This window comes from Callorhinchus milii, unplaced genomic scaffold (genome assembly GCF_018977255.1).
Source record: "Callorhinchus milii isolate IMCB2004 unplaced genomic scaffold, IMCB_Cmil_1.0 Scaffold10, whole genome shotgun sequence".
In the NCBI taxonomy this organism is placed as follows: domain Eukaryota; kingdom Metazoa; phylum Chordata; class Chondrichthyes; order Chimaeriformes; family Callorhinchidae; genus Callorhinchus; species Callorhinchus milii.
Window position 1 is genome coordinate 8,885,931 of NW_024704751.1, and position 20,679 is coordinate 8,906,609.

The 20,679-nt window shown below is 46.4% G+C and overlaps 2 protein-coding genes across 2 annotated transcripts in view; both read left to right on the forward strand.

The window, feature by feature from the left end:
* The first annotated feature begins 2,019 nt into the window (after positions 1-2,019).
* tsr1 (TSR1 ribosome maturation factor) lies at positions 2,020-13,018 on the forward strand. The gene is made up of 15 exons (XM_007896490.2): positions 2,020-2,146; positions 2,931-3,034; positions 3,637-3,853; positions 4,357-4,491; positions 4,722-5,152; positions 5,426-5,573; positions 6,225-6,379; positions 6,756-6,961; positions 7,386-7,545; positions 8,091-8,201; positions 8,764-8,896; positions 9,969-10,085; positions 10,699-10,839; positions 11,530-11,604; positions 12,014-13,018. Exons 1-15 carry the CDS (start codon positions 2,032-2,034, stop codon positions 12,190-12,192), a joined length of 2,427 nt encoding a protein of 808 aa, XP_007894681.2. The 5' UTR covers positions 2,020-2,031; the 3' UTR covers positions 12,193-13,018.
* Positions 13,019-17,326: 4,308 nt separating this feature from the next.
* The window catches only part of smg6 (SMG6 nonsense mediated mRNA decay factor), a 146,669-nt gene continuing 143,316 nt past the window's right edge, over positions 17,327-20,679 (forward strand). Inside the window, exon 1 of the mRNA XM_042338403.1 lies at positions 17,327-17,474. Coding sequence (XP_042194337.1) covers positions 17,381-17,474 — 94 coding nt within the window. The 5' untranslated portion in view covers positions 17,327-17,380. The remainder of the gene's footprint in view (positions 17,475-20,679) is intronic.

The window sequence follows — 20,679 nt, forward strand, 5'->3', positions numbered from 1 at the left end:
GTGTAGCATGTGATTTATTACAAGAAAATAAAAGGAATCGATTTAAATTTATGAACGAAAAGATCCTCATTTGAGCTTTCCCACTGCTTGTCCAGTTGGGACCACTTACCCGGTAGGGCTTTGGCTGCAGGGTTAACAGGAGCTGAGGGGGATGACTCCCTGCCCCCAGTGACTGGTCTGCCCTTCCAGGTCCTGCCGATGAGCCCTGTGCTGTCATCAGCAGTGAGTGCCCTGGTATAACCTGCCTGGTTCACGAACATGACTGGACCCCGTCACAGAGGGTGGGCTCGATTCCGTTGCCAGGCAAGTCACGTCGGAGCAAGTTCAGCTCCGAGGAGACCACCCTTGTGGGACCTCACTGGGTGCAAATTGGTTGCTGCCTTCACCTGCAAACACACTCACACTATACGTGACGGCACCTCCAGATATTACGGTGTCATAGATTTTTTATCAATAATAATAATCCTTGCATTTGATATCATGTTTTCGAGACGTCTCCAAGCGCTTCGCAGGATACACCGTAAAGTGAAGTGACTGTATATTTGTGGGCTATTGTGACTCCTGTAATGGCTTTATCTTCCAGTCTGTTTCTGATACACGTCTGCCCTCCAGTGGGCGCTTTTGGTAAGTGCATACAAATTGGATTTTATCATTGAGTTTCAACCCATAGTCTTTTTATGATAATAATTTGATATAGTGCTTTTCATGTCGGGAGGACGTCCCAAAGCGTTTCACAGAACACACTGTAAAGTCAATTGACTGTATATTTGTGGGCGAACGCGGCAGCCAATTGCGCACAGCAATGTCCCACAAACAGTCGTAGATTGAAAATGACCAATTTATTATTGTTTTTGGTTTTGGAGGACTATTATTAGGCTCTGTGTGGAGTAAGGAAACTTGCCCAAGGTTTCGCCCTCTGCCGGGGATTGAACTCAGGTCTCTCACTTGCAAAGCGAGTGCTCTAACCACTGAGCTACAGGACTCCACGTCCAAGAAGAATAGCTGCTGTTCTTCGCTTTTTTTTCGTTGTTTTGGGGTTTTTTTTGTGTGGGGGTTTGAAAATCAACAGTATGTGCCAACTTGTAGAATTTCGCAGAATCTTGCGATTTAACTTGCTTGGCCCTTCCTATTTCCTCTCCTTATAATCATAGTAATGACAATTGGGAATCCACTGTAGTTTAGTGGTTAGAGCCCTCGGCTCACAAGCGAGAGGACCAGGGTTCGATTTTCAGGCAGAGCTAAACGTTGGGTAAGTTTCCTTACTCCACGCGCCTCTGCTTCCCAAGCAGTAAGTAGGAACCCGGTTGTTAGTTGATTGGCGGATCGCTTGTCCGGGGACAATAAACCCTTCAATAAAGATAAATTTGGCCACTCAATCCTGCCGGGCGCAATCGGCTGCTGCATTTCACCCATACACAAAAGATACAGTCACTACGCTTTGCAGTGTGTCCCGCATAGCGCTTGGAGACGTCTCGGAAGACGCGATAAGACGCCTAATAATAATCCTCCAAAACCCCCAAAAAACAATAATAAATTGGTCATTTTCAATCTACGACTGTCTGTAGGACATTGCTGTGCGCAATTGGCCGCCGCGTTCACCCACAAATATACAGTCAATTCACTTTACAGTGTGTTCTGTGAAGCGCTTTGGGACGTCCTCCCGACGTGAAAAGCGCTATATCAAATGCGAGGATTATTATTATTATAAGGCGCGACATCAAATGCAAGGATTATTATTTAGGCGGAGGAGCCGGTCTTATTTTGGGAGTGGCCATCAGAATAAATCAGGTTTTATATCCCAATGGATGACATTGGCTGTTGGATGGAGATGAAAAGCAATTGAAATTTAAAAATGCCTCTCGACCGATTTTTTTTCATGTTCCTGAGGCTCACAAAACAGGTAATTAACCGGACGATTGTTTCAGCTTCGTGCGCCCGCCCGCTCGCTCGCTCGCTCCCATCAGGTCCTCCAGGATCCCAGAGAGCAGCGCGCCGTGCGCTCTTGCCCGGCCTGAGCGCCTCCTTGTTAAGATGGCGGCCGGCGGAGCGGACCCGCCGCACAGGGCGGGCGCCTTCAAACAGCAGAACAAGTCGCACAAGGCGGGCAGGCACCGCACCAAGGGCGAGCTGGAGCGGGAGAACAAGGGTAAGGTACCGGGAGAGGAGGAGGAGGCGGCGGCGAACGGTGGCCCGGGGAATCGGGACCCACCGTGAGCTCGAGCCGGCGGTGGCGGTTGGAGCACGTGACCGAGCCGGTGGTGGCGGTTGGAGCACGTGACCGAGCCGGTGCCTGGGAGCGGCACGTGGTCTCCGGCCACAGCTCGGGCACCTCCACCGGTGGTCTCTGCTCTGGAGTCGGGAGGTCTCGGTGGCATCACGGTGACCGGGGGGAACGCCGCCGCCGCCGCGTTCGGCCCCCGAAGCTCCACGGTCGCCGCGCGTTCCCCGTGAAGCGCCCCGAGGGGCGTCTCGGAAGACGTGATGAGGCGCGACGTCAAGTGCGAGGATTATCATCGTCGTCGTTGTTGTCGTCGTTGTTGTCGTGGTGGTGCAGGGAGGCCATTCGACCCATCGCGCCTGTGCCGGCTCTTTGGAAGAGCTCTCCCAACTCCCCCGTTCTTTCCCCAGATACATTACTGTTGTTATTATTATTATACGGTATTGCTGTTTTGTGGGACGTTGTTCACCCACAGAATGCACCGTCAGTCCATTTTATAGTATATCTTATGAAGCGCTTTGAGACGTCTCAACCACGTGATGACGTGCTATATCATGCTTTATTATTATTATTAATGCAGTCCTGGAAGGGCCGTGTTATCTCCAGTGCTTTTCTATAAAAGCTGTGAGAGATAGCTGTTAGATTGTAGTCTCCGTGTTTCGTTGCGACTTCTCCGTACTGTTACTGAAAACCCACATGCTTTACTTTGCAGGGAGGGTTTCTGCTAAAGTGATTTCTAAGAAGCATCGGAAAGCCCTGAAGAAGCAGGACCGGAGGCATAGAGCGATTCAGATCCGGCGGAACAAGAAAGAGGCAGTGAGTACTCAGTAAATCTGTCTGAACAGCAGGCAGCTTTGCTGTGCAGTAATTAGTTTCAGCGTAAGGGCACGCAGCTCTCTGTGTGGGTCGCCCCGTAATTCAGAGTTGACACCAGTATGTTAAGTGGGGCTCAATGTTAGAGTGAGTCTGGGATCACAGATCAGGATTGTGCAGTGGTACAAGCCACAGTGGTAGAAAGGGGCATTTGAACTTGCAGTTCTTGAGATCTTCACTGCTCCTCACTGGGAAGGTAGAAAACAGGTATTGTGCTACAGAGAATTGAGAAGAATGGATCACAAGTCGCCTTGGGTTGTGCTTTAGACTCTCCTGGGTATTGGGAAAAGAAGATTTTTGGCTGATGGGTACAATACAATCCACAATATAGTTTACATTTATATAGCACCCTTCACATCAGGAGACCATCTCAACGTGTTTGTCAGGGCTAGATGGGCACCTGAGCAGGGAGGGATGGGGAGGAGAGAGAGGTTCCATGAGATAGGATACTGCGAAAGAAAATACTTATTAAAATTAGATTTTAAACATAAGTACCAATTATAGAGGGAATAGTTGAATAGTTTGGCATTTCTTCTGTTTTCTAGATGCTCTCAGAGAAGAGATCCCTTGGGAGCAAGGATGGGCCTCCTCACCTTGTGGCTGTGGTATTGTTGCACGCTGGCATCAGTGTCCAGAATGTCCTGAAGCTGATACAGAGCGATGAGACAGCAAGAGTACATCAGAGCGATCAGGACAGTCAGTGCTTTGGCCTTGTCTTCCCGAGGTTCAAACAGAGGTTCTACTTTGTCCGTGCAAATCCAGGTGAATGAGTGAGCGAGTCAACAGGGCACCTGATGCACTTGCAGCAGCAAGAACTCTGGTTAACATTTCTCTTTCTCTTCCATTCTCTTGACTAGCTTATTCTGGGACACTTAAAAGCCAGTGATCATCTCAGCTGCTTAGCTGAGTTCAACTACTTCAGCATAGACAGGGATATGAACCCAGTGCCTTGTTCTGTGTGGCTTAATACCATGCCACGAAGTACATTTTCTCACTGAGCCATTAGGAACCATGGTTGCGAGTGTTGGTATTATGTTCTTTACTGCTTCTTTGCTTTGTTAGAGATGCTCTGTATCTTCAGGTTTGCTTGAACCTTAAGCTGCTCTGTTCCTGCCACTTGGCTAGGCACCATAACCACAATGCTATAAATCTGGGATCTGCTTTTCCATGAGTGCTTACAAAACATATTGAAATGTCCATCTCTCTCACAAGGATAGTTTGAACATTGGTACTCAGATATTCAATTCTCCTTTCTGTTCCTTCAGGGGATATCCACGCAATACTCGATATTGCCAAAGTGGCGGACACCTTGATGTTTGTCGTTGATCCTTATGAGGGATGGGACAGCTACGGTGACTACAGTCTCTCCTGCATCTTTGCACAGGGTCTCCCCAACCATGGTATGTGTATGTTTGTGTTAATAATCCACCCCCCAAAAATAATAATAATTTGGACACTCAGTCCACGACTGTTTATGGGACACTGCTGTGTTTCGCCCATAAAATACAGTCAATCCACTTTATAGTATGTTCTGTGGAAATGCTTCGAGACGTCTCAGCGACGTGATAAGGTCGATATCAAAGGCAATGGTTATTATTATTATTATTAACACCGGGCAATTACTCTGCAGTGTTCGTAGTTCAGGGAATTAATGACCTTCCCATGAAGAAGCGAACAGACGCCAGGAAGAATCTGAGCAAGTTACTGGAGAAGCGTTTCCTGGATGCCAAACTCTTCAACCTGGACACTGAGCAGGAAGCTCTCAGCGTGATGAGACATGTGGCCATGCAGAAACACCGACATGTGGTCTTCCGGGACAGGCGGGCCTATCTGCTGGCTCAGCGGGCGGCATTCGAACCCAGCGACCCCAGTGGGCTCGTGGGGACCCTGAAGGTGTCTGGTTATGTCAGGGGTCAGACCCTCAACGTGAACAGACTGATCCATATCGTTGGACACGGTGACTTCCAGATGTGTCAGATCGATGCCCCTCCTGACCCTATCCCTCTGAACACGAGGACTGCCCCGAACCACGTACAGAAAGGAGCGGATGCTGAGATGAATGTAAGTACGAGATCATTCCTGTGAATTGTACTGACGGGGCTTTTGTAACCCTCAACGTGGTTAAAGGGAATGTAATCATTGGAATTGATGTTTTAATTGTAAAAAAAACCCATCACAATACAATTGAGAGTATCCAAACCATCTTAAATTTTAAGACAAAACGTTCTTACAGCTAAGACTTGATGGCATTTTGTGCCTTGGATCAAGGAATGGGTTGACTGGTCTATCCCCTCACTCTTGCCTTCTAAGTATTGAAGTGTCTTTGTTGTTCAGGATGTCAGTGCTGAGATGGAAGAGGATGTGAAAGTGCTGATGAAGGCAGATCCCAGCAAACAGGAATCTCTGGAGTCCGAGGTGGTTCCTGACCCGATGGAGGGAGAGCAGACGTGGCCGACAGAGGAAGAGCTGCAAGAAGCCGAGGGTGGGTCTCAGCCGAGGAATTACAATCCCTTTGGGGGGGTGGGGTCTGTGGACACTGAGTCTCAAAGCACCAGACTCCTGGTTTTATTGTTCCTGACATTGCAGTACGTACAAAACCTCACTCACAGCACATGTTCACAATCGGCAAATAATTGCAGTTCTGATAAACAAGGTGTCTGGTCGAACACTAACTCATCACTTTAGTCAGAAACTGCACATACAAAAGTGAATGTCCGAGGGCACTGGCGTGTGTTGAGCTACTGCTGTCAATGCCTCTTGTTATTTTTCCGCTCCTCCCCATCCTTTCTGATATTATTGCTTTCCTCTGGGTACGTTCGCCCAGAAATATACAGTCAATTCACTTTACAGTGTGTTCTGTGAAGCGCTTTGGGACGTCCTCCCGACGTGAAAAGCGCTATATCAAATACAAGGATTATTATACAGTCACTTCACTTTACAGTATATTCCATGAAGTGCTTTGAAGACGTCTAGAAGTCGTGATAAGGCACTATATCAAATGCAAGAATTATTAGTGTTATAACACCCAACCTATGATAGGGCAGAGCATGTGTGCTAGGTTGATATTCTGCTTGGCTGGCTCATCAATATGACCTAAGTGTTGTGCTCTGTCTGCTTGCTGTACTTTTCTCAGAAGCTATAAAGGAAACCAAGAAGATTGTTCGAAAAGTACCAAAGGGCACGTCCGATTACCAGGCTGCGTGGATTCTGGATGACGGAGAGGAGGTGGACGAGGATGAGGAGAGTGATGAGGATATGGAGGAGGAAAACCTGATAGAAGAACCACAGGTAAGCAAGCGCACCTTGAGGATATACCAGGGAGGGATCAGCCTGCAGATTCTTTCATCTCTACATTGTGCTCTCACAGCATGCATGTAGCTATTAAAACATTACTCTTTTGTTAGTGGAATTGTTTCACTAATCTCATTGCATGCAAGAGCGACCTGCTGTTGGGATGCCTTTTACTGTTACCGTATTGTGCTGTGCCGACAGCATAAAGCAAGCTTTACTCTGTATCTTACTGGTGCAGCTGACCTGGGAAAACTCGAGGGCAGTGTACTAGGATTTACCTCTTAACGCATGCCGATATTGGCTGTATAAGAAAGAACACATCACTTGAACCTGAAATGTGACCCCTGTAAATGTTTTACTAATGTATCTCTAGGATAGTGATGAGAGTGGGGACGAGGAGGAGGCTGATGATGAATGTGAAACAATGACTGTTGGTGAGAGCGTACGCGATGATAATTACGATGAGAAGATCGACGACGAGGAGGAGAGGAAAATGCTGGAGAAGTACAAGCAGGAGCGAATGGAGGAAATGTTTCCTGACGAGATGGACACTCCCAAGGATGTTGCTGCACGTGTCAGGTACGTTGGGGAATGGTCTGTGTCTTGAGAAACACAGGATGGCCACAGAAATAGTCAATCCACTTTACAGTGTATTCTGTGAAGCGCTTTGAGATGTCTCAACAACGTGATTATTATTAACATGGGAAGCTTTGTTATGTGTATGTGTAGTCTTGGAGAGAAACCTAGCAAAGCACAAATAGTCATTTAGTTTGCAAATAGGACCTCTGGACTCTAAGTTTTTGCCTTCAGAGAGGTTAGAACAATCCGTGCAGTGACCCACAAAGAGCCATTAAGTAAATGACCAGTTTATCTGAGAAATTGTTGGCCAGAACACCAGGTTGGGAGGAGAGGAGAATCCAGCAATAGAGGGGACAGGAAAAGAAAATGTGGTGTTTTGCTCCGCCCTAATGTATTGGTGTCTGATCTCCGGGAAATGCTACAGGTTTCAGAAGTACCGGGGTCTGAAGAGTTTTCGCACATCCCCTTGGGACCCCAAAGAGAACCTGCCAAGAGATTATGCCAGGATTTTCCAGTTCCAGAATTTTGCCAGAACGAGAAAGCGAGTCTTCAACGAGATCACGGAAGAGGAAGACGGGGCCATGGTAACTTGTTTATTCTCAAAGTTCTAACTGTTCCAAGTTACGTTTTCTAACGAGTGGATCATCGCACAACCTAGCGATATCTTTTGAACCCTTTGATACACATGTACTGCATCACTATATATACAGTAATCATCCATATATTCCTCTCCTAATCTGGACTACAATGTTAATGCTGCTTTATGCTATAGAAGTGTAAATTGTTCTACCAGATTTCTGCTGTAGGAGCTCTGCAGCGTTTACTCAAGCCATAATGCCATTTGAGATTCACAATTAGCAGCTTTGTTAGTCTCACAAGTGAACAACTTTTAATTCGGAGCAAACAGCAGTTGTAATAGATTTGCTGAATCCAGTTTGCAAATCAGGCTCCAACACTCAGGTTTAGTGATCCCTTCCTGTCTGTTCCCTGGTTTGAACTCTGTAAAACACTAATGCATATCCTCCCCAAATATCTCTTTGATTGTCCAGCAATGGGATAAGAAACGCAAATTCTGATGTCTTGGTCTTTAGAAATGAAGCGTTGTATGTCTTTAAATCCCCACCCCTAGGTTGGCTGGTACGTGACGGTTCATGTCTGCAATGTGCCGATCTCTGTGATGGAGAGTTTCAAACCTGAGCTGCCCATAGTCCTCTTCACCATGCTCCCGCATGAGCAGAAGGTACTGAAATAATAATAATAATGCTTGCATTTGATATAGTGTCTTATCACATCTTCGAGACGTCTCAATGCGCTTCACAGAATATTCTATAAATTGAATTGACTATGTTTTGTGGGCGAAACCCAGCAGCCAATTGTGCACAGCAGCGTCCCACAAACAGTCGTGGATTAAGTGTCCAAATTATTATTAGTATTTTTTTTAAGAGATTATTAATCCTGGAATAGCGATCCACCAATTGACTAACAATTGGGTTCCTACTTACTGCTAGCTAAACAGAGGTGTGTGGAGTGAGGAAACTCAATGTTTCAACCTGCCCGTGAATTGAACCCAGGTATTCTTGTTTGCGAGGCGATTGCTCTAAACACTAAGTAAATAGAGAGATCGGGTTACAACTGGGGTCCATGTTAATATCTTGGCTTGTTGATATATCAGTTAAAATCAAAGGAGACAGTTGTCAATTTCACTTGGTTCTTTATCGATCCTGCCGACCACTAATGCTGTGATAAATGTGTGGATTTCGGTCGCTTTAATGTAACTAGTTGCTTTTCTCTGTTAATATTAGATGTCGGTCATCAATTTCTTGCTCAGGAGACACCCAAGCTGCACTGAACCCATCCAATCCAAAGAAGAGGTGATCTTTCACTGTGGCTACAGGAGGTTCCGGGCCCCACCTCTCTATTCACAACACTCCTCAGGTCAGTGTGATGTCCTGCCATGGTCAGTGTGCTTGGGTGCCGTTGAGAATATTAACTGCTTTCACGTTACTGTGGTTGTATGTTGATGAGGTTCTGTTGCTGTGGAAATGGGAGTAAAACATTTTTGTGTGTGGTATGTAAACATTGCTGCATACAAGGGGGAGATTAAGAGGATTTTTTTCACAGAGTTGTTAGGATGTGGAATGTCCTTCCTAGTGGAGTGGTTGAAGCAGGATCCATATCAGCTTTGCTCCATTGCCTCCTTCAAGGTCCCAAGACCCTGCTCTTTGACTGTGCCTTTGGTTGCCCTACACCCCAACTGATCCTAAACTCCACCTCGGGTGCAAGTCCTTGACTGTCCAGCGCCTTGGGATGTCCTTCCGACGTGAAATCTAAATTTGTTGTTATGACAGTGGTTTACAAGAATTGGGAACTCACATTGCCATTCTATGTTATCCCAATAGGTGGTGGTATTTGGCTGTGAATGATTCTTGCCATTGTTTTATCCAGTGGCTTCTGCTGTGCTACTGAATTTAGTGCTGCTTGTTAGATGTTTAGACAGCAGACAGCTTTCTTTTGTCATCTAATATAGCATTATAATCATTGAGACAAGGTCCATGTAATTATTGAGACATCTGTAATTGCTGTCTTGTGCGCCCAAAGTAAGGGATAGTTTAATAATAATCCTTACATTTGATGTAGCGCCTTATCATGTCATCAAGTGCTTGACTCAAAGTGCTTCACTGGATTTACTGTAAAGTGTAACATTGGCAGCTGAATGCGGCAGCCAATTTGTGCACAGAAAAGACCCACATATAGCCAATCAGTCGTGAAGTAAATAACTAATTATATCTGGGGGCAGGACACTGGGAGAAACGCCTTTATTGTTTTCAAAGCAGAAGGGTGATAATGTGACTGGAGTGTCACAGCCCTTGTAGAGTGAGGAAAATGGCTAGCTGTGCTATTACATTGTCAAGAAATGCTTGTTACTTGTCTGATCCACCTCTTGCTTATTTATTTTTACACCAAAATATTTGTCGCTATTTCACGGCTTTCTCTTTTGCCTCTTTAGCTTATAAGTTCAAGTATGAGAGGTTTTTCCCCCCAAACTCCAGTATCGTGGCAACTGTGTACGCTCCGATCACCTTCCCCTCTGCCTCCGTGCTGATGTTCAAATCCCGAGTCAATGGTACGTAGTCTTTGCACTTGGGTCTTGTAAGAAAGTATTGCTGTGAGTGGTGAGCTGGGTGCTACTGCTTATTTTTATGTGAGTTGTGGGAGGAGGCATCTGTGAAAGCTGCCATGTGGGTGGGTGGGTGTCAAGCAGGATGACCAATAATTTGTCCAGAAAAAATGTCTTGCATCAGACCAAAATGGAAATGTATAAGTACAGAAAAAGGACCAGATGGTAGCCATAGGACAAGTATTGTCCAATTTCACATGTGCTACAATATCTCTGTTGCCCACATTTGTCTGCAGATTGCACATGTGTGTAGTAGTAGTAGTAATAATAATAATTTGCATTTATTTGGGGCTTTTGTGTAAAATAAACACTTTGATGAACTTTATGAAGTAGAATAGTGGCATTGCTACAATCAACAAAAGTAACTCAAGCTATACTTTGTACAGAGCCGGGTTTTGAAAAGGCTTTGAAAGACGATAGACAACAACAACAACAAGATTCCATTTATAAAGCGCCTTTCACGTCAGGAGATAGGAATGAATTTTGAGTGTCAGAGAGCGGGACCAAAGTGCCTGTGTTTTGCGTGTGTGTAATAGCACGTCTGTTCTGTTAACCACAGGCATGCAAGATTTGGTAGCAACGGGCTCCCTGCTGAGTGTGGATCCTGACAGAATCATCGTGAAGAGAATTGTCCTGAGTGGCCATCCCTTCAAGATCATGAAGAAAACCTCTGTGGTCAGATACATGTTCTTTAACCGAGGTGAGAGCAAGGAAGAGCGACGTCAACTGCACCCAAAGAATGCAGGGCATTCCCTTTCCCAGAGTATTTCACAATAAACTGAAGTGTTTGCGGGTTTGAGGCAAGAAGTTTTTTATCTGCATAAAGTGTTGAGTGCTGAATTTACTTGGCTCCTACATTGCTATTAGCTGTAAACTTTACTCAGGTTTTTCATGGTTTTTCTCTGAATTGTTTCTTGTATGAGTAGAAATGTTTGCATGTTGAAAGAATGTTATTTCTTTCTTCAAGTTGCACCCTCAACCCCGCAAAATATAGTGGCCCTAGTTCCAATGTGGTGCTGGTGCTTCTCTTTAACTGATGTGTGCTAGCATCTTGCTATATGGGAGTACACTTTGTAGATGGTAAATTGGAGAGTATTGCTTGGAAGCCAGAAACTTGTGGAGTCCTGTAATGTAGTGGTTCACACACTCGACTTGCAAGTGAGAGGAATCAGGTTTGTTTTCATTGCCAAAGCTTAGGCATGAAGCCCAGCATAACATGCAAGGAAAATGCAATGATGGAACTTAGCACTAACCCTTCTTCCCTGGCCACACACCAGGGGAATACCCTGAATGCCCATTGGCAAGTGCACCCTGCACACAGGTATCTATTGTTCCATTTGATGAACCCATTTTACTTTTCAATAATCAGACTCTTTATTCCCTTTTGCAGAGGATGTCCTGTGGTTCAAACCAGTGGAACTTCGAACTAAATGGGGTCGCAGAGGACATATCAAGGAGTCTCTAGGTAAGGAACGCCCGATTAAACCCCATTGACAGTTGTGGTGTTGCTCAGCCCTTTTGTCGGAGATTGGGCAGAGGTGCGTAAAGGGCTGTGGAAAACCAGCTTCCAAGTTGAGACTTTTTAAAGAATTTCCCCCCAATTCTACGTGAATCTAAAAGTTTAAGGCAAATTAATAATAATCCTTTCACTTAATATAGTGAGTTAGACGTATCAAACCATTTCACAAAATGTACTGTAAAGTGAATTGGCTGTATATTTTGTGGGCAAAACACAGCAGCTAATAGCGAACAGCAGTGTCCCACAAACTGTTGTGGATTGAGTGACCAAATTATTATTTTTTTATTGATTGGTTGCTGTTGTACAGTTCTATGTTAATCTGGTTCTTCAATCTAACACGTCTGCATTGTTTCAGGTACCCACGGACATATGAAATGCTTGTTTGATGGACAACTCAAATCCCAGGACACCGTTCTGATGAACTTATACAAAAGGGTTTTCCCAAAGTGGGTGTACGATCCATACGTTCCAAATCCAGTGCCTTGGGAGAAGAACGAATCCATTATAAATGCAGCGGAAATTGATATAGATTAGAGTGTGGAAATGGATTTCTGAATCAGTGTGCCATCTACATTTCAGTGACTTTGGTTTCTTGCATGTTACATGCAGAGTTTCTACAGAGTTCCACCTATTCACTTTGGTGGATTAAATGAAAGAATCAATGCCTTGAGACTTGACTTTGAATTTAAAATAGATTCTTTTATACAGTACTGGCACGATACTGCAAAAGGTGACTGGCTACCTTATTACAAAGCATAGTAGCACCCATTGGTAGTCAATAATGCCATTACTTATATAAGAATCTCTTACAGCAGTCACATAGAGTGAAACCGTATGCAAGCAGACCCTTCAGCCCAATTAGTCCAATTCTGATGGTTTGTGGTTTGTTTTGCAACTTCATTTTGTGTCTCATTACAATAAAATGTATCTGATTATTCTCCTACCCTAACCTTTAGCTCCCCACCACAGTGATGTGATTGGATCAGGCAGGTCAGTGGATGACTTCTCCTTTTTCCAGTGTAGATCTGCTGCAGAAGATAAGCACATGGTGAAGATTTTGCCCAGATCCACCCTCCTTATAGCTACAACCAGTCTCTGCTCAGTTATTTCCCTCTTTACCCCACGTGATTGGCTGAGATAAAAGACTTTCCAATGTGGTGTGGGGGGGTGGTTATATAATCTTAACCTGCAAGGAGCCCTTTCCGGGCATATTTCATGGGGACTGTTACATCCTGTTCCAAATCCTAGTCCGCATTTGACACTCGACTGGAATCTAGGTTTCAGAAATGGAACATTCCCTGCTGTGAACTTCGTGACAAAATAAATTGTGTCTTGACGCACAGATGTTGCGCTATATTCAGTCCTTGTACATTGTCAGATTGAGCAGAGACCAGAATGAGTCTACTTCTTTCTTGAGTGAACGTGGGAAGTAATCTTCGCTGTGTGTGAATTGGTAACAATATCCAATCCAGAGCCTAGAGAAGCCACTGATTGCCCATCTCACTCGGAGACCCAGTATGTACAGAGAGCATAGCGAGCGTAACGCTATTTGAAATGTCAGGGTTCTATTGCACAGAGAAACTTGGGGGTAACTTCAGACAAGACAAGCCCAGTGTTATATGGGTCCGTGTCCTGGTATTTCTGGATGCAAAATATGTGGGGGTAGGGGAGGAGAAAGATCAACAACTTGATCAGATAAATACTATGAGTAGGTGTGTCTCAGCCCAAACTTCGAGGCCTGGTTTTCCACAGAAAAGCTCTGGCACAGGAGGTTTGACGATTTATCCTGTTGGATGCCAAAGAACAGTTTTGTTCATGTCAATTAGTGAAACATTGGGATTCAATGCAATCTTAATTTTAAGATCTTAAAACAGCTTATAGAAAACTGTTTTCAAAATTGTGACTGAATTTTAAGGGATTTGCCAAATTTTTCAGTGCTCTGAAATGCCAAGATAAAGTGTCAGTCTGGAAATTCCTTCCCTTCATGAGCACAAGAGAAGCTGTGCCTTAAAATTTCACCTACGTAGGTCATAGTAAAAGCAGCATATTTGTGGAGTCCTGTAGCTCAGTGGTTAAAGCACTCGCCTTGCAAGTGAGACACCTGGGTTCAATTCCAGGCAGGTCAGGGCGAAACCTTGGGCAAGTTTCCTTACTCCACACGCCTAATAATAATCCCTCCAAAACAATAATAAATTGGTCATTTTCAATCCATGATGCTGCTGTGTGCAATTGGCTGCTGCGTTTCGCCCACAAATTTACGGTCAATACACTTTACAGTCTATTCTATGAAGCGCTTTGAGACGTCGAGAAGACGTGAAAAAGCGCTATATCAAATGCAAGAATGCAAGAATTATTATTATATCCAGCAGCTCATGAGTTGTGATACTGGAGCAAATGTGGCTGATGTTTCATGGGAGCAAATAGTAAGTAGTGTGTGAACAGATAAGTCCCAGTGTCATATTTTCCTGTTTATTATCTTTTAATTCGCCTCCGTGTTCCTTAATTCCATTTTCAGATGGGATAATGATTCACTTTTTAGGCTCCAGTGTCTGTGTTGACGACCTGTTATGTAGGTTAGATGCAGAGTGAAGCACACTTGTCATCTCTAACAATGTACAGGAAAACTCGGGAAGGTAGGGAGTGAGTGTGTGATGGCTGAAAGCATAGACTCGACAACAGAATATGTAGCCAATGTCTTTTGGATCTACATCTTTGGTTGTAAGCAAACTGATGCTAGTCTTCAGCCAATCATCCACAAAGCAGAAACCTGTCAAAAGTAAATGCAAAGCGAAGGAAAGCTATTAGATAAAAGCAGAGGGCCTTTAAAGTGTTATTAGACAGCTCCCCTGGGGCAAGCCAGCATTGCTGAAAGGTAGTTTACAACCAAGCACAGTTTGAGGCTAAGGAAGACATTAGGGAAATGAAGTGTGATCACTTGAAAAGTAATCAAAACTACATGTTTTCAAACTTTTCGCTGGCTAGTCTCATCGACCATGGCTAGTCTCATCTCATTGGCCCCCTCTGGGCTGTTGCCAGTGTTCGACAGGTCCTATACTCCCCAACAGACCCATGATGGTGTCCTTGGGGCCTGAAGGAAGCATTATGCTGTGAAGCAGAGAAAAGTATCCAGGGAGGGAGGGCTGTGGGTTGAGCATGCTGAAGTTGGAGTCAGCTTCACTGCGGGCACATCCCTCTGCCAAGGCCTGTCACATGAGGACCTAGATCAAGCAGTTAGTGTTGAGTAAACATGGTACACAGCATGGGACTTGTACCTCTAGAACTTTAAGGTACCTGGCATGTCATGTGTTTTTCCTGAATAGATCTTTGTGTCATATTAAAGGCTAACAAAGAACTGATGAGGAAACTGAAGTGTGGGATGACAGCTGATGAATGGTTCATGAACACACTCTCATAAACCCATGGCTTGATATGCACCTTGATTATTATACTGAAAGGTAAACAGCCGATGTTGAAGCCCCACACTTCCAACTAGTGAAGCCATTGCTCATTGGGCAGGGTGTGTGTCTGGGCTGTGGGCAGGAGGATGTGGGCACTGCTCTCACCTATTTCATGTTAACTTGTTCACCAAGAGGCTTGCAATGGGTTTCTGCATGTATCAGGCTAACCTCCCAAAAATTTGCTTTGCCAGACGTGTACCGAATGTGGGTTGTGTCTGTGTTATGCTAGAGCTGTATCTGTGCCAGTGCTGAGCTGTGTAAGTGCTGTGTTAGTGGCTGTGCTAGTTCTGTGTCAGTGTCAGTCCTGTGCTGAGCTGTGTCTGTGTCAGGGCTGTGCTGAGCTGTGTCAGTGTCAGGGCTGTGCTGAGCTGTGTCAGTGTCAGGGCTGTGCTGAGCTGTGTCAGTGTCAGGGCTGTGCTGAGCTGTGTCAGTGTCAGGGCTGTGCTGAGCTGTGTCAGTGTCAGGGCTGTGCTGAGCTGTGTCTGTGTCAGGGCTGTGTCAGTGTCAGGGCTGTGCTGTGTCTGTGCTGTGCTGTGTCAGGGCTGTGCTGTGTCAGTGCTGTGCTGTGTCAGTGTCAGGGCTGTGCTGTGTCAGTGCTGTGCTGTGTCAGTGCTGTGCTGTGTCAGTGCTGTGTCAGGGCTGTGTCAGTGCTGTGTCGGGGCTGTGCTGTGTCAGTGTCAGGGCTGTGCTGTGTCAGGGCTGTGTCTGCTGTGTCGGGGCTGTGCTGTGTCAGTGTCAGGGCTGTGTCAGTGCTGTGTCAGTGCTGTGCTGTGTCAGTGCTGTGTCAGTGCTGTGTCAGTGTCAGTGCTGTGTCAGTGCTGTGCTGTGTCAGTGTCAGGGCTGTGTCAGTGTCAGGGCAGTGTCAGGGCTGTGCTGAGCTGTGTCAGTGTCAGGGCTGTGCTGTGTCAGGGCTGTGCTGTGTCAGTGCTGTGCTGTGTCAGTGCTGTGTCAGTGCAGTGCTGTGTCAGTGTCAGTGCTGTGTCAGTGCTGTGCCGTGTCAGTGCTGTGTCAGTGCTGTGTCAGTGTCAGTGCTGTGCTGTGTCAGGGCTGTGCTGTGTCAGTGTCAGTGCTGTGCTGTGTCAGTGCTGTGCTGTGTCAGTGCTGTGTCAGTGTCAGTGCTGTGTCAGTGTCAGTGCTGTGTCAGTGTCAGTGCTGTGTCAGTGTCAGGGCTGTGCTGTGTCAGTGCTGTGTCAGTGCTGTGCTGTGTCAGTGCTGTGCTGTGTCAGGGCTGTGTCAGTGCTGTGTCAGTGTCAGTGCTGTGTCTGTGTCAGTGCTGTGCTGTGTCAGTGCTGTGTCTGTACTGTGTCAGTGCTGTGCTGTGTCTGTGTCAGTGCTGTGCTGTGTCTGTGTCAGGGCTGTGCTGTGTCAGTGCTGTGTCAGTGTCAGGGCTGTGTCAGTGTCAGTGCTGTGCTGTGTCAGTGCTGTGCTGTGTCAGTGCTGTGCTGTGTCAGTGCTGTGCTGTGTCAGGGCTGTGCTGTGTCAGGGCTGTGCTGTGTCAGGGCTGTGTCAGTGCTGTGCTGTGTCAGTGCTGTGCTGTGTCTGTGCTGTGTCAGTGCTGTGCTGTTCAGTGTCAGTGCTGTGTCAGTGTCAGGGCTGTGCTGTGTCAGTGCTGTGCTGTGTCAGTGCTGTGCTGTGTCAGTGCTGTGTCAGTGTCAGGGCTGTGCTGTGTCAGTGCTGTGCTGTGTCAGTGCTGTGTCAGGGCTGTGCTGTGTCAGTGCTGTGTCAGTGCTGTGCTGTGTCAGTGCTGTGCTGTGTCAGTGCTGTGCTGTGTCAGTGTCAGTGCTGTGTCAGTGCTGTGCTGTGTCAGGGCTGTGCTGTGTCAGTGCTGTGCTGTGTCAGGGCTGTGCTGTGTCAGTGCTGTGTCAGTGCTGTGCTGTGTCTGTGCTGTGTCAGGGCTGTGTCAGTGTCAGGGCTGTGCTGTGTCAGGGCTGTGCTGTGCTGTGTCAGTGCTGTGTCAGTGCTGTGCTGTGTCAGTGTCAGTGCTGTGTCAGTGCTGTGTCAGTGCTGTGTCAGTGTCAGTGTCAGGGCTGTGTCAGTGTCAGTGCTGTGCTGTGTCAGTGCTGTGTCTGTGCTGTGCTGTGTCAGTGCTGTGTCAGTGTCAGTGCTGTGCTGTGTCAGGGCTGTGCTGTGTCTGTGCTGTGCTGTGTCAGTGCTGTGCTGTGTCAGTGCTGTGTCAGTGTCAGGGCTGTGCTGGTGCTCTGTGTTGGGGTCAGCGGTGCTGCGCGCGGGGCACGGTGGGTAGTGTAGTGCGGGGCCGCCACAAGATGGCGGACTGTCTGGAGCGGGTGCGAGTGTCGGCGGCCGAGCTGAGGGAGTTGGCCCGCAGCCTGGAGGCGGCGGCGGCGGGGGCCCGGGCGGGTAAGGGAGGCGCCGAGGGGGGAGGGAGAGTTTTCAGCGCTGGTTTACCTCGGAGGAGGCCCGAGTGCCGGGGGTGGGGGGGGCGGGGAGCGGAGGTCGGGTCAGGCCGGGGTTTGTCGGTGGCGGGGGGTTGGTGTCCTGAGGCGGGAGGGCCGCTCAGAGAGCGGCGGTTACTGGGTTACCTGAGGTCAGGGAGGTTGGGGGGGAGGCGTGTGTGAGGGTGGGGGGTGGGGTTTACCGCCGAGGAGCGGGATGTGCGGTGCGGGGTGGGGGGGGGGGGGGGTTACCGGCTGCCGCCGAAGCCGCCGTTGTTGTCGGTTTGAACCGGATTCCAACGGCCGCTCGCAGCCCGAACCCCGTTCAAATTCTCCTCAACGCTCACTCGGTCCCTCACTCCACTCACTCACTCACTCACTCACTCCACTCACTCACTTCACTCACTCACAACGAACCCGGGGCCCGTTTCTACTCAGACTCCACACAGCACACTCACACTCAACACACTCACTCACACTCAACACACTCACTCACACTCAACACACTCACTCACTCACACTCAACACACACACACACTCACTCTCACTCACTCACTCACACTCACCTGCCTTCCTGCCTTCAAAAAGATGTGAGGTTTTTCCCCCTGGCGGTTCCCAGCTGCTCCTATTCCCAGCGCCAACACCTCCACCAACACTCGGGGTCGTTTCTTTCTCACCTTTTATTTCTTTTTTTATATAATAATTAATAATAATAATTAAAAAAAAATGTCTAAAGCCAGCACCTACCTCTCCACTTGCCGACCTACCTCCCTACCTGGGCTCTGTTATAGTACAACCTGTCTGGAGGAGGTGTGTGTGTGTGTGGGGGGGGTGGGGGGGTAGTCTTTAAGACGCTTTAAGTCTTAATTTAAGTTGTCAGCGAAGTTGCGGTTCTGTCTGGCAAGAGATGCCCCACGTGCCTTTTGGTCTTATTTATTTTATTCATTTGATTTGATTTGACTTGTTCAGGCTCTTCCTGGCCAGGTAAATCGGTCGGTCGCTCGCTCGCTCGCTTCACGGCTGTTGGTGGGACCGTGCTGCGCGCATAAACCGGCTGCTGTCGTCGCCTTAAAATAAAATACAGCCACTGCACTTCACAGAGTCTTTGTCGAGTGCTTTTGAGACGATTTGATATTTTCAGTGATGTATTAAATTCACGGATTATTGTTATGGAGCTGTTGTGTGTGTGTGTGTGTGTGTGTGTAGGTTTTTATTTGAGAAATTTCAGTGAAAGCTTGTTGCTTATAAAATAGCAGGTCAACACCTAGACTGAAAAAGAGTGAGATAAATTGTAAAGTTAGTTTGACCCCTCGCTTGGGTTTTGAAAGCAGGAAAGACTTGAGAGGCGAGGTAAGGAATGTCATTTTTTTTTAATCCGGGGAAAGAATGAATTGGTTTTGGTCAATGCAAGAGTCTCGATTAGAATTTTAGCGCAGAGGCCGCAGAAAGGAGAGAGAGCATGTAAATAAGGTGGTGTGTTTAGAACTTTTGAAAGTAAAACGTCTAAAGAAGCAATGATTATAGTTCTGTCAATGAAATGGAGAGATTAGAAATGAGAGATCGGAAGGAGGAAATGAGGAAAGTACCATGTATCACATTTACTTCTATTTATTTAATTATATTACGTGAGAAAAGAGTCATGCTTGATTACCTCTTCATCCCCCCCCCCCCCAGCCCCACCTCATGCAATAGCTTTGCCAAAATTCACTGTCTTGGCTCATAGCCAGTTAGCCAGCGAGTGATCATTGTCCAAAGAAAGGTGCCACTTCACTCGAGTAGAGAGAAAAATAAAGCTTAATGATGCAGCAGGTGGTTAAGGCTCAACATTGACCTAATTAAACATATTGTTTAAGATATTTCCAAATTTACATGTTTTGAATTCGGGTCCTTTTTTATTTTCAAGTCACTAATTTATTAAATGGTAAAGCCATTAATTAGAAAAGGGACCAGTTGTACAAGAGCCACCTATTTATATGGCCTGTGCCAGAGGACATTTGCATATTTATCAGCAGTTGACTCTTGCATTTGCATCTGCGTAGAAACTGTATTTGTGTTACTAGAACACAAATGTTGAAATGAAAGTAAAACTGAATACAGGAAATGCAGTGCAGGTAAATTGAGATTAGGAAGAGGAGTAGTTCAATGTTTGGGGTGACTTGATCAGGATTGGTACTGTTGGAGCAACCCTTCTGTAGGATTGAGGACAGTAAATATGATCAAATGGGAGTCAAATCAGTGGAAGGCTGGCATTTACATGGGTCGGTGGGGATGGGAGGGGGGGTTGGCCATGTAATGGTCTAGGCCGGAGCAATGTGGGTGCCAAGGAAACTGAGAGAACAGGAGGAAAAGCTTTTATAAAATTGATGCAGTGTTTCCTCTCGTAGCCTCACATCACCTCTGATCCAGATTTTGGCGAGCAGACCTTTTGGGGATCTGGACTTGTGTGATTTTACCCTCCTGCTGACTTTTGTTTAAGCTTTCTGAGAAGCTGCCCCGGGTGAAGGGCGCTGTACAAGTACAAGTACAAGTTGTCGTTCTGTTTTATTCATTCTCACCAAAATAAAGCTAAAATTAGTAATTTTTGTGTGGATTTGAGGGTGTGAACTCGCTTCCTATTGCTCTGTTTTGGAGGGGTGTTCACTATGTCACTTAATACGTCACTTGGTGCATCAGCAGTTGACTCTTGTTTACCGTAGTGCATTAAGTTGCAACAAATGATCAGTCACCAGTATACGAATAATTCAACAATAATTTTGAACTATGGATAGGCATTCCCAATGTCATGAACATAAAGTGAGCACATGAAAATATTTGTCAGATTCTGAGAGGCCGAGCCACAGAAATCAGAAAGTTCCCAGGCATGTGCTAAAGTAGCTGATCCCTGAGTACGTCAGGAACAGGAAAAAATGAGTACTTTAAAAATATTTTTCACTCTGACGAAGATTGGTGAACACATTGTGTGTTCTGGTGATCACAAGAGAGGTTTTGGTGACAAAGACCCTTTGGCTACTGAACCATATCAAATCAGAAAGTCCAAGTTTAATTGTATGTCTGCACTCCATTAGCTGTTTCTCCCACAATGGCAACAGTGAACCTTGCAGGAAAATGCAGGATGTTGCGTGAGGGTGGAGTTGAGTTTTGTTATGACAACACTTGTATGAAATACCACA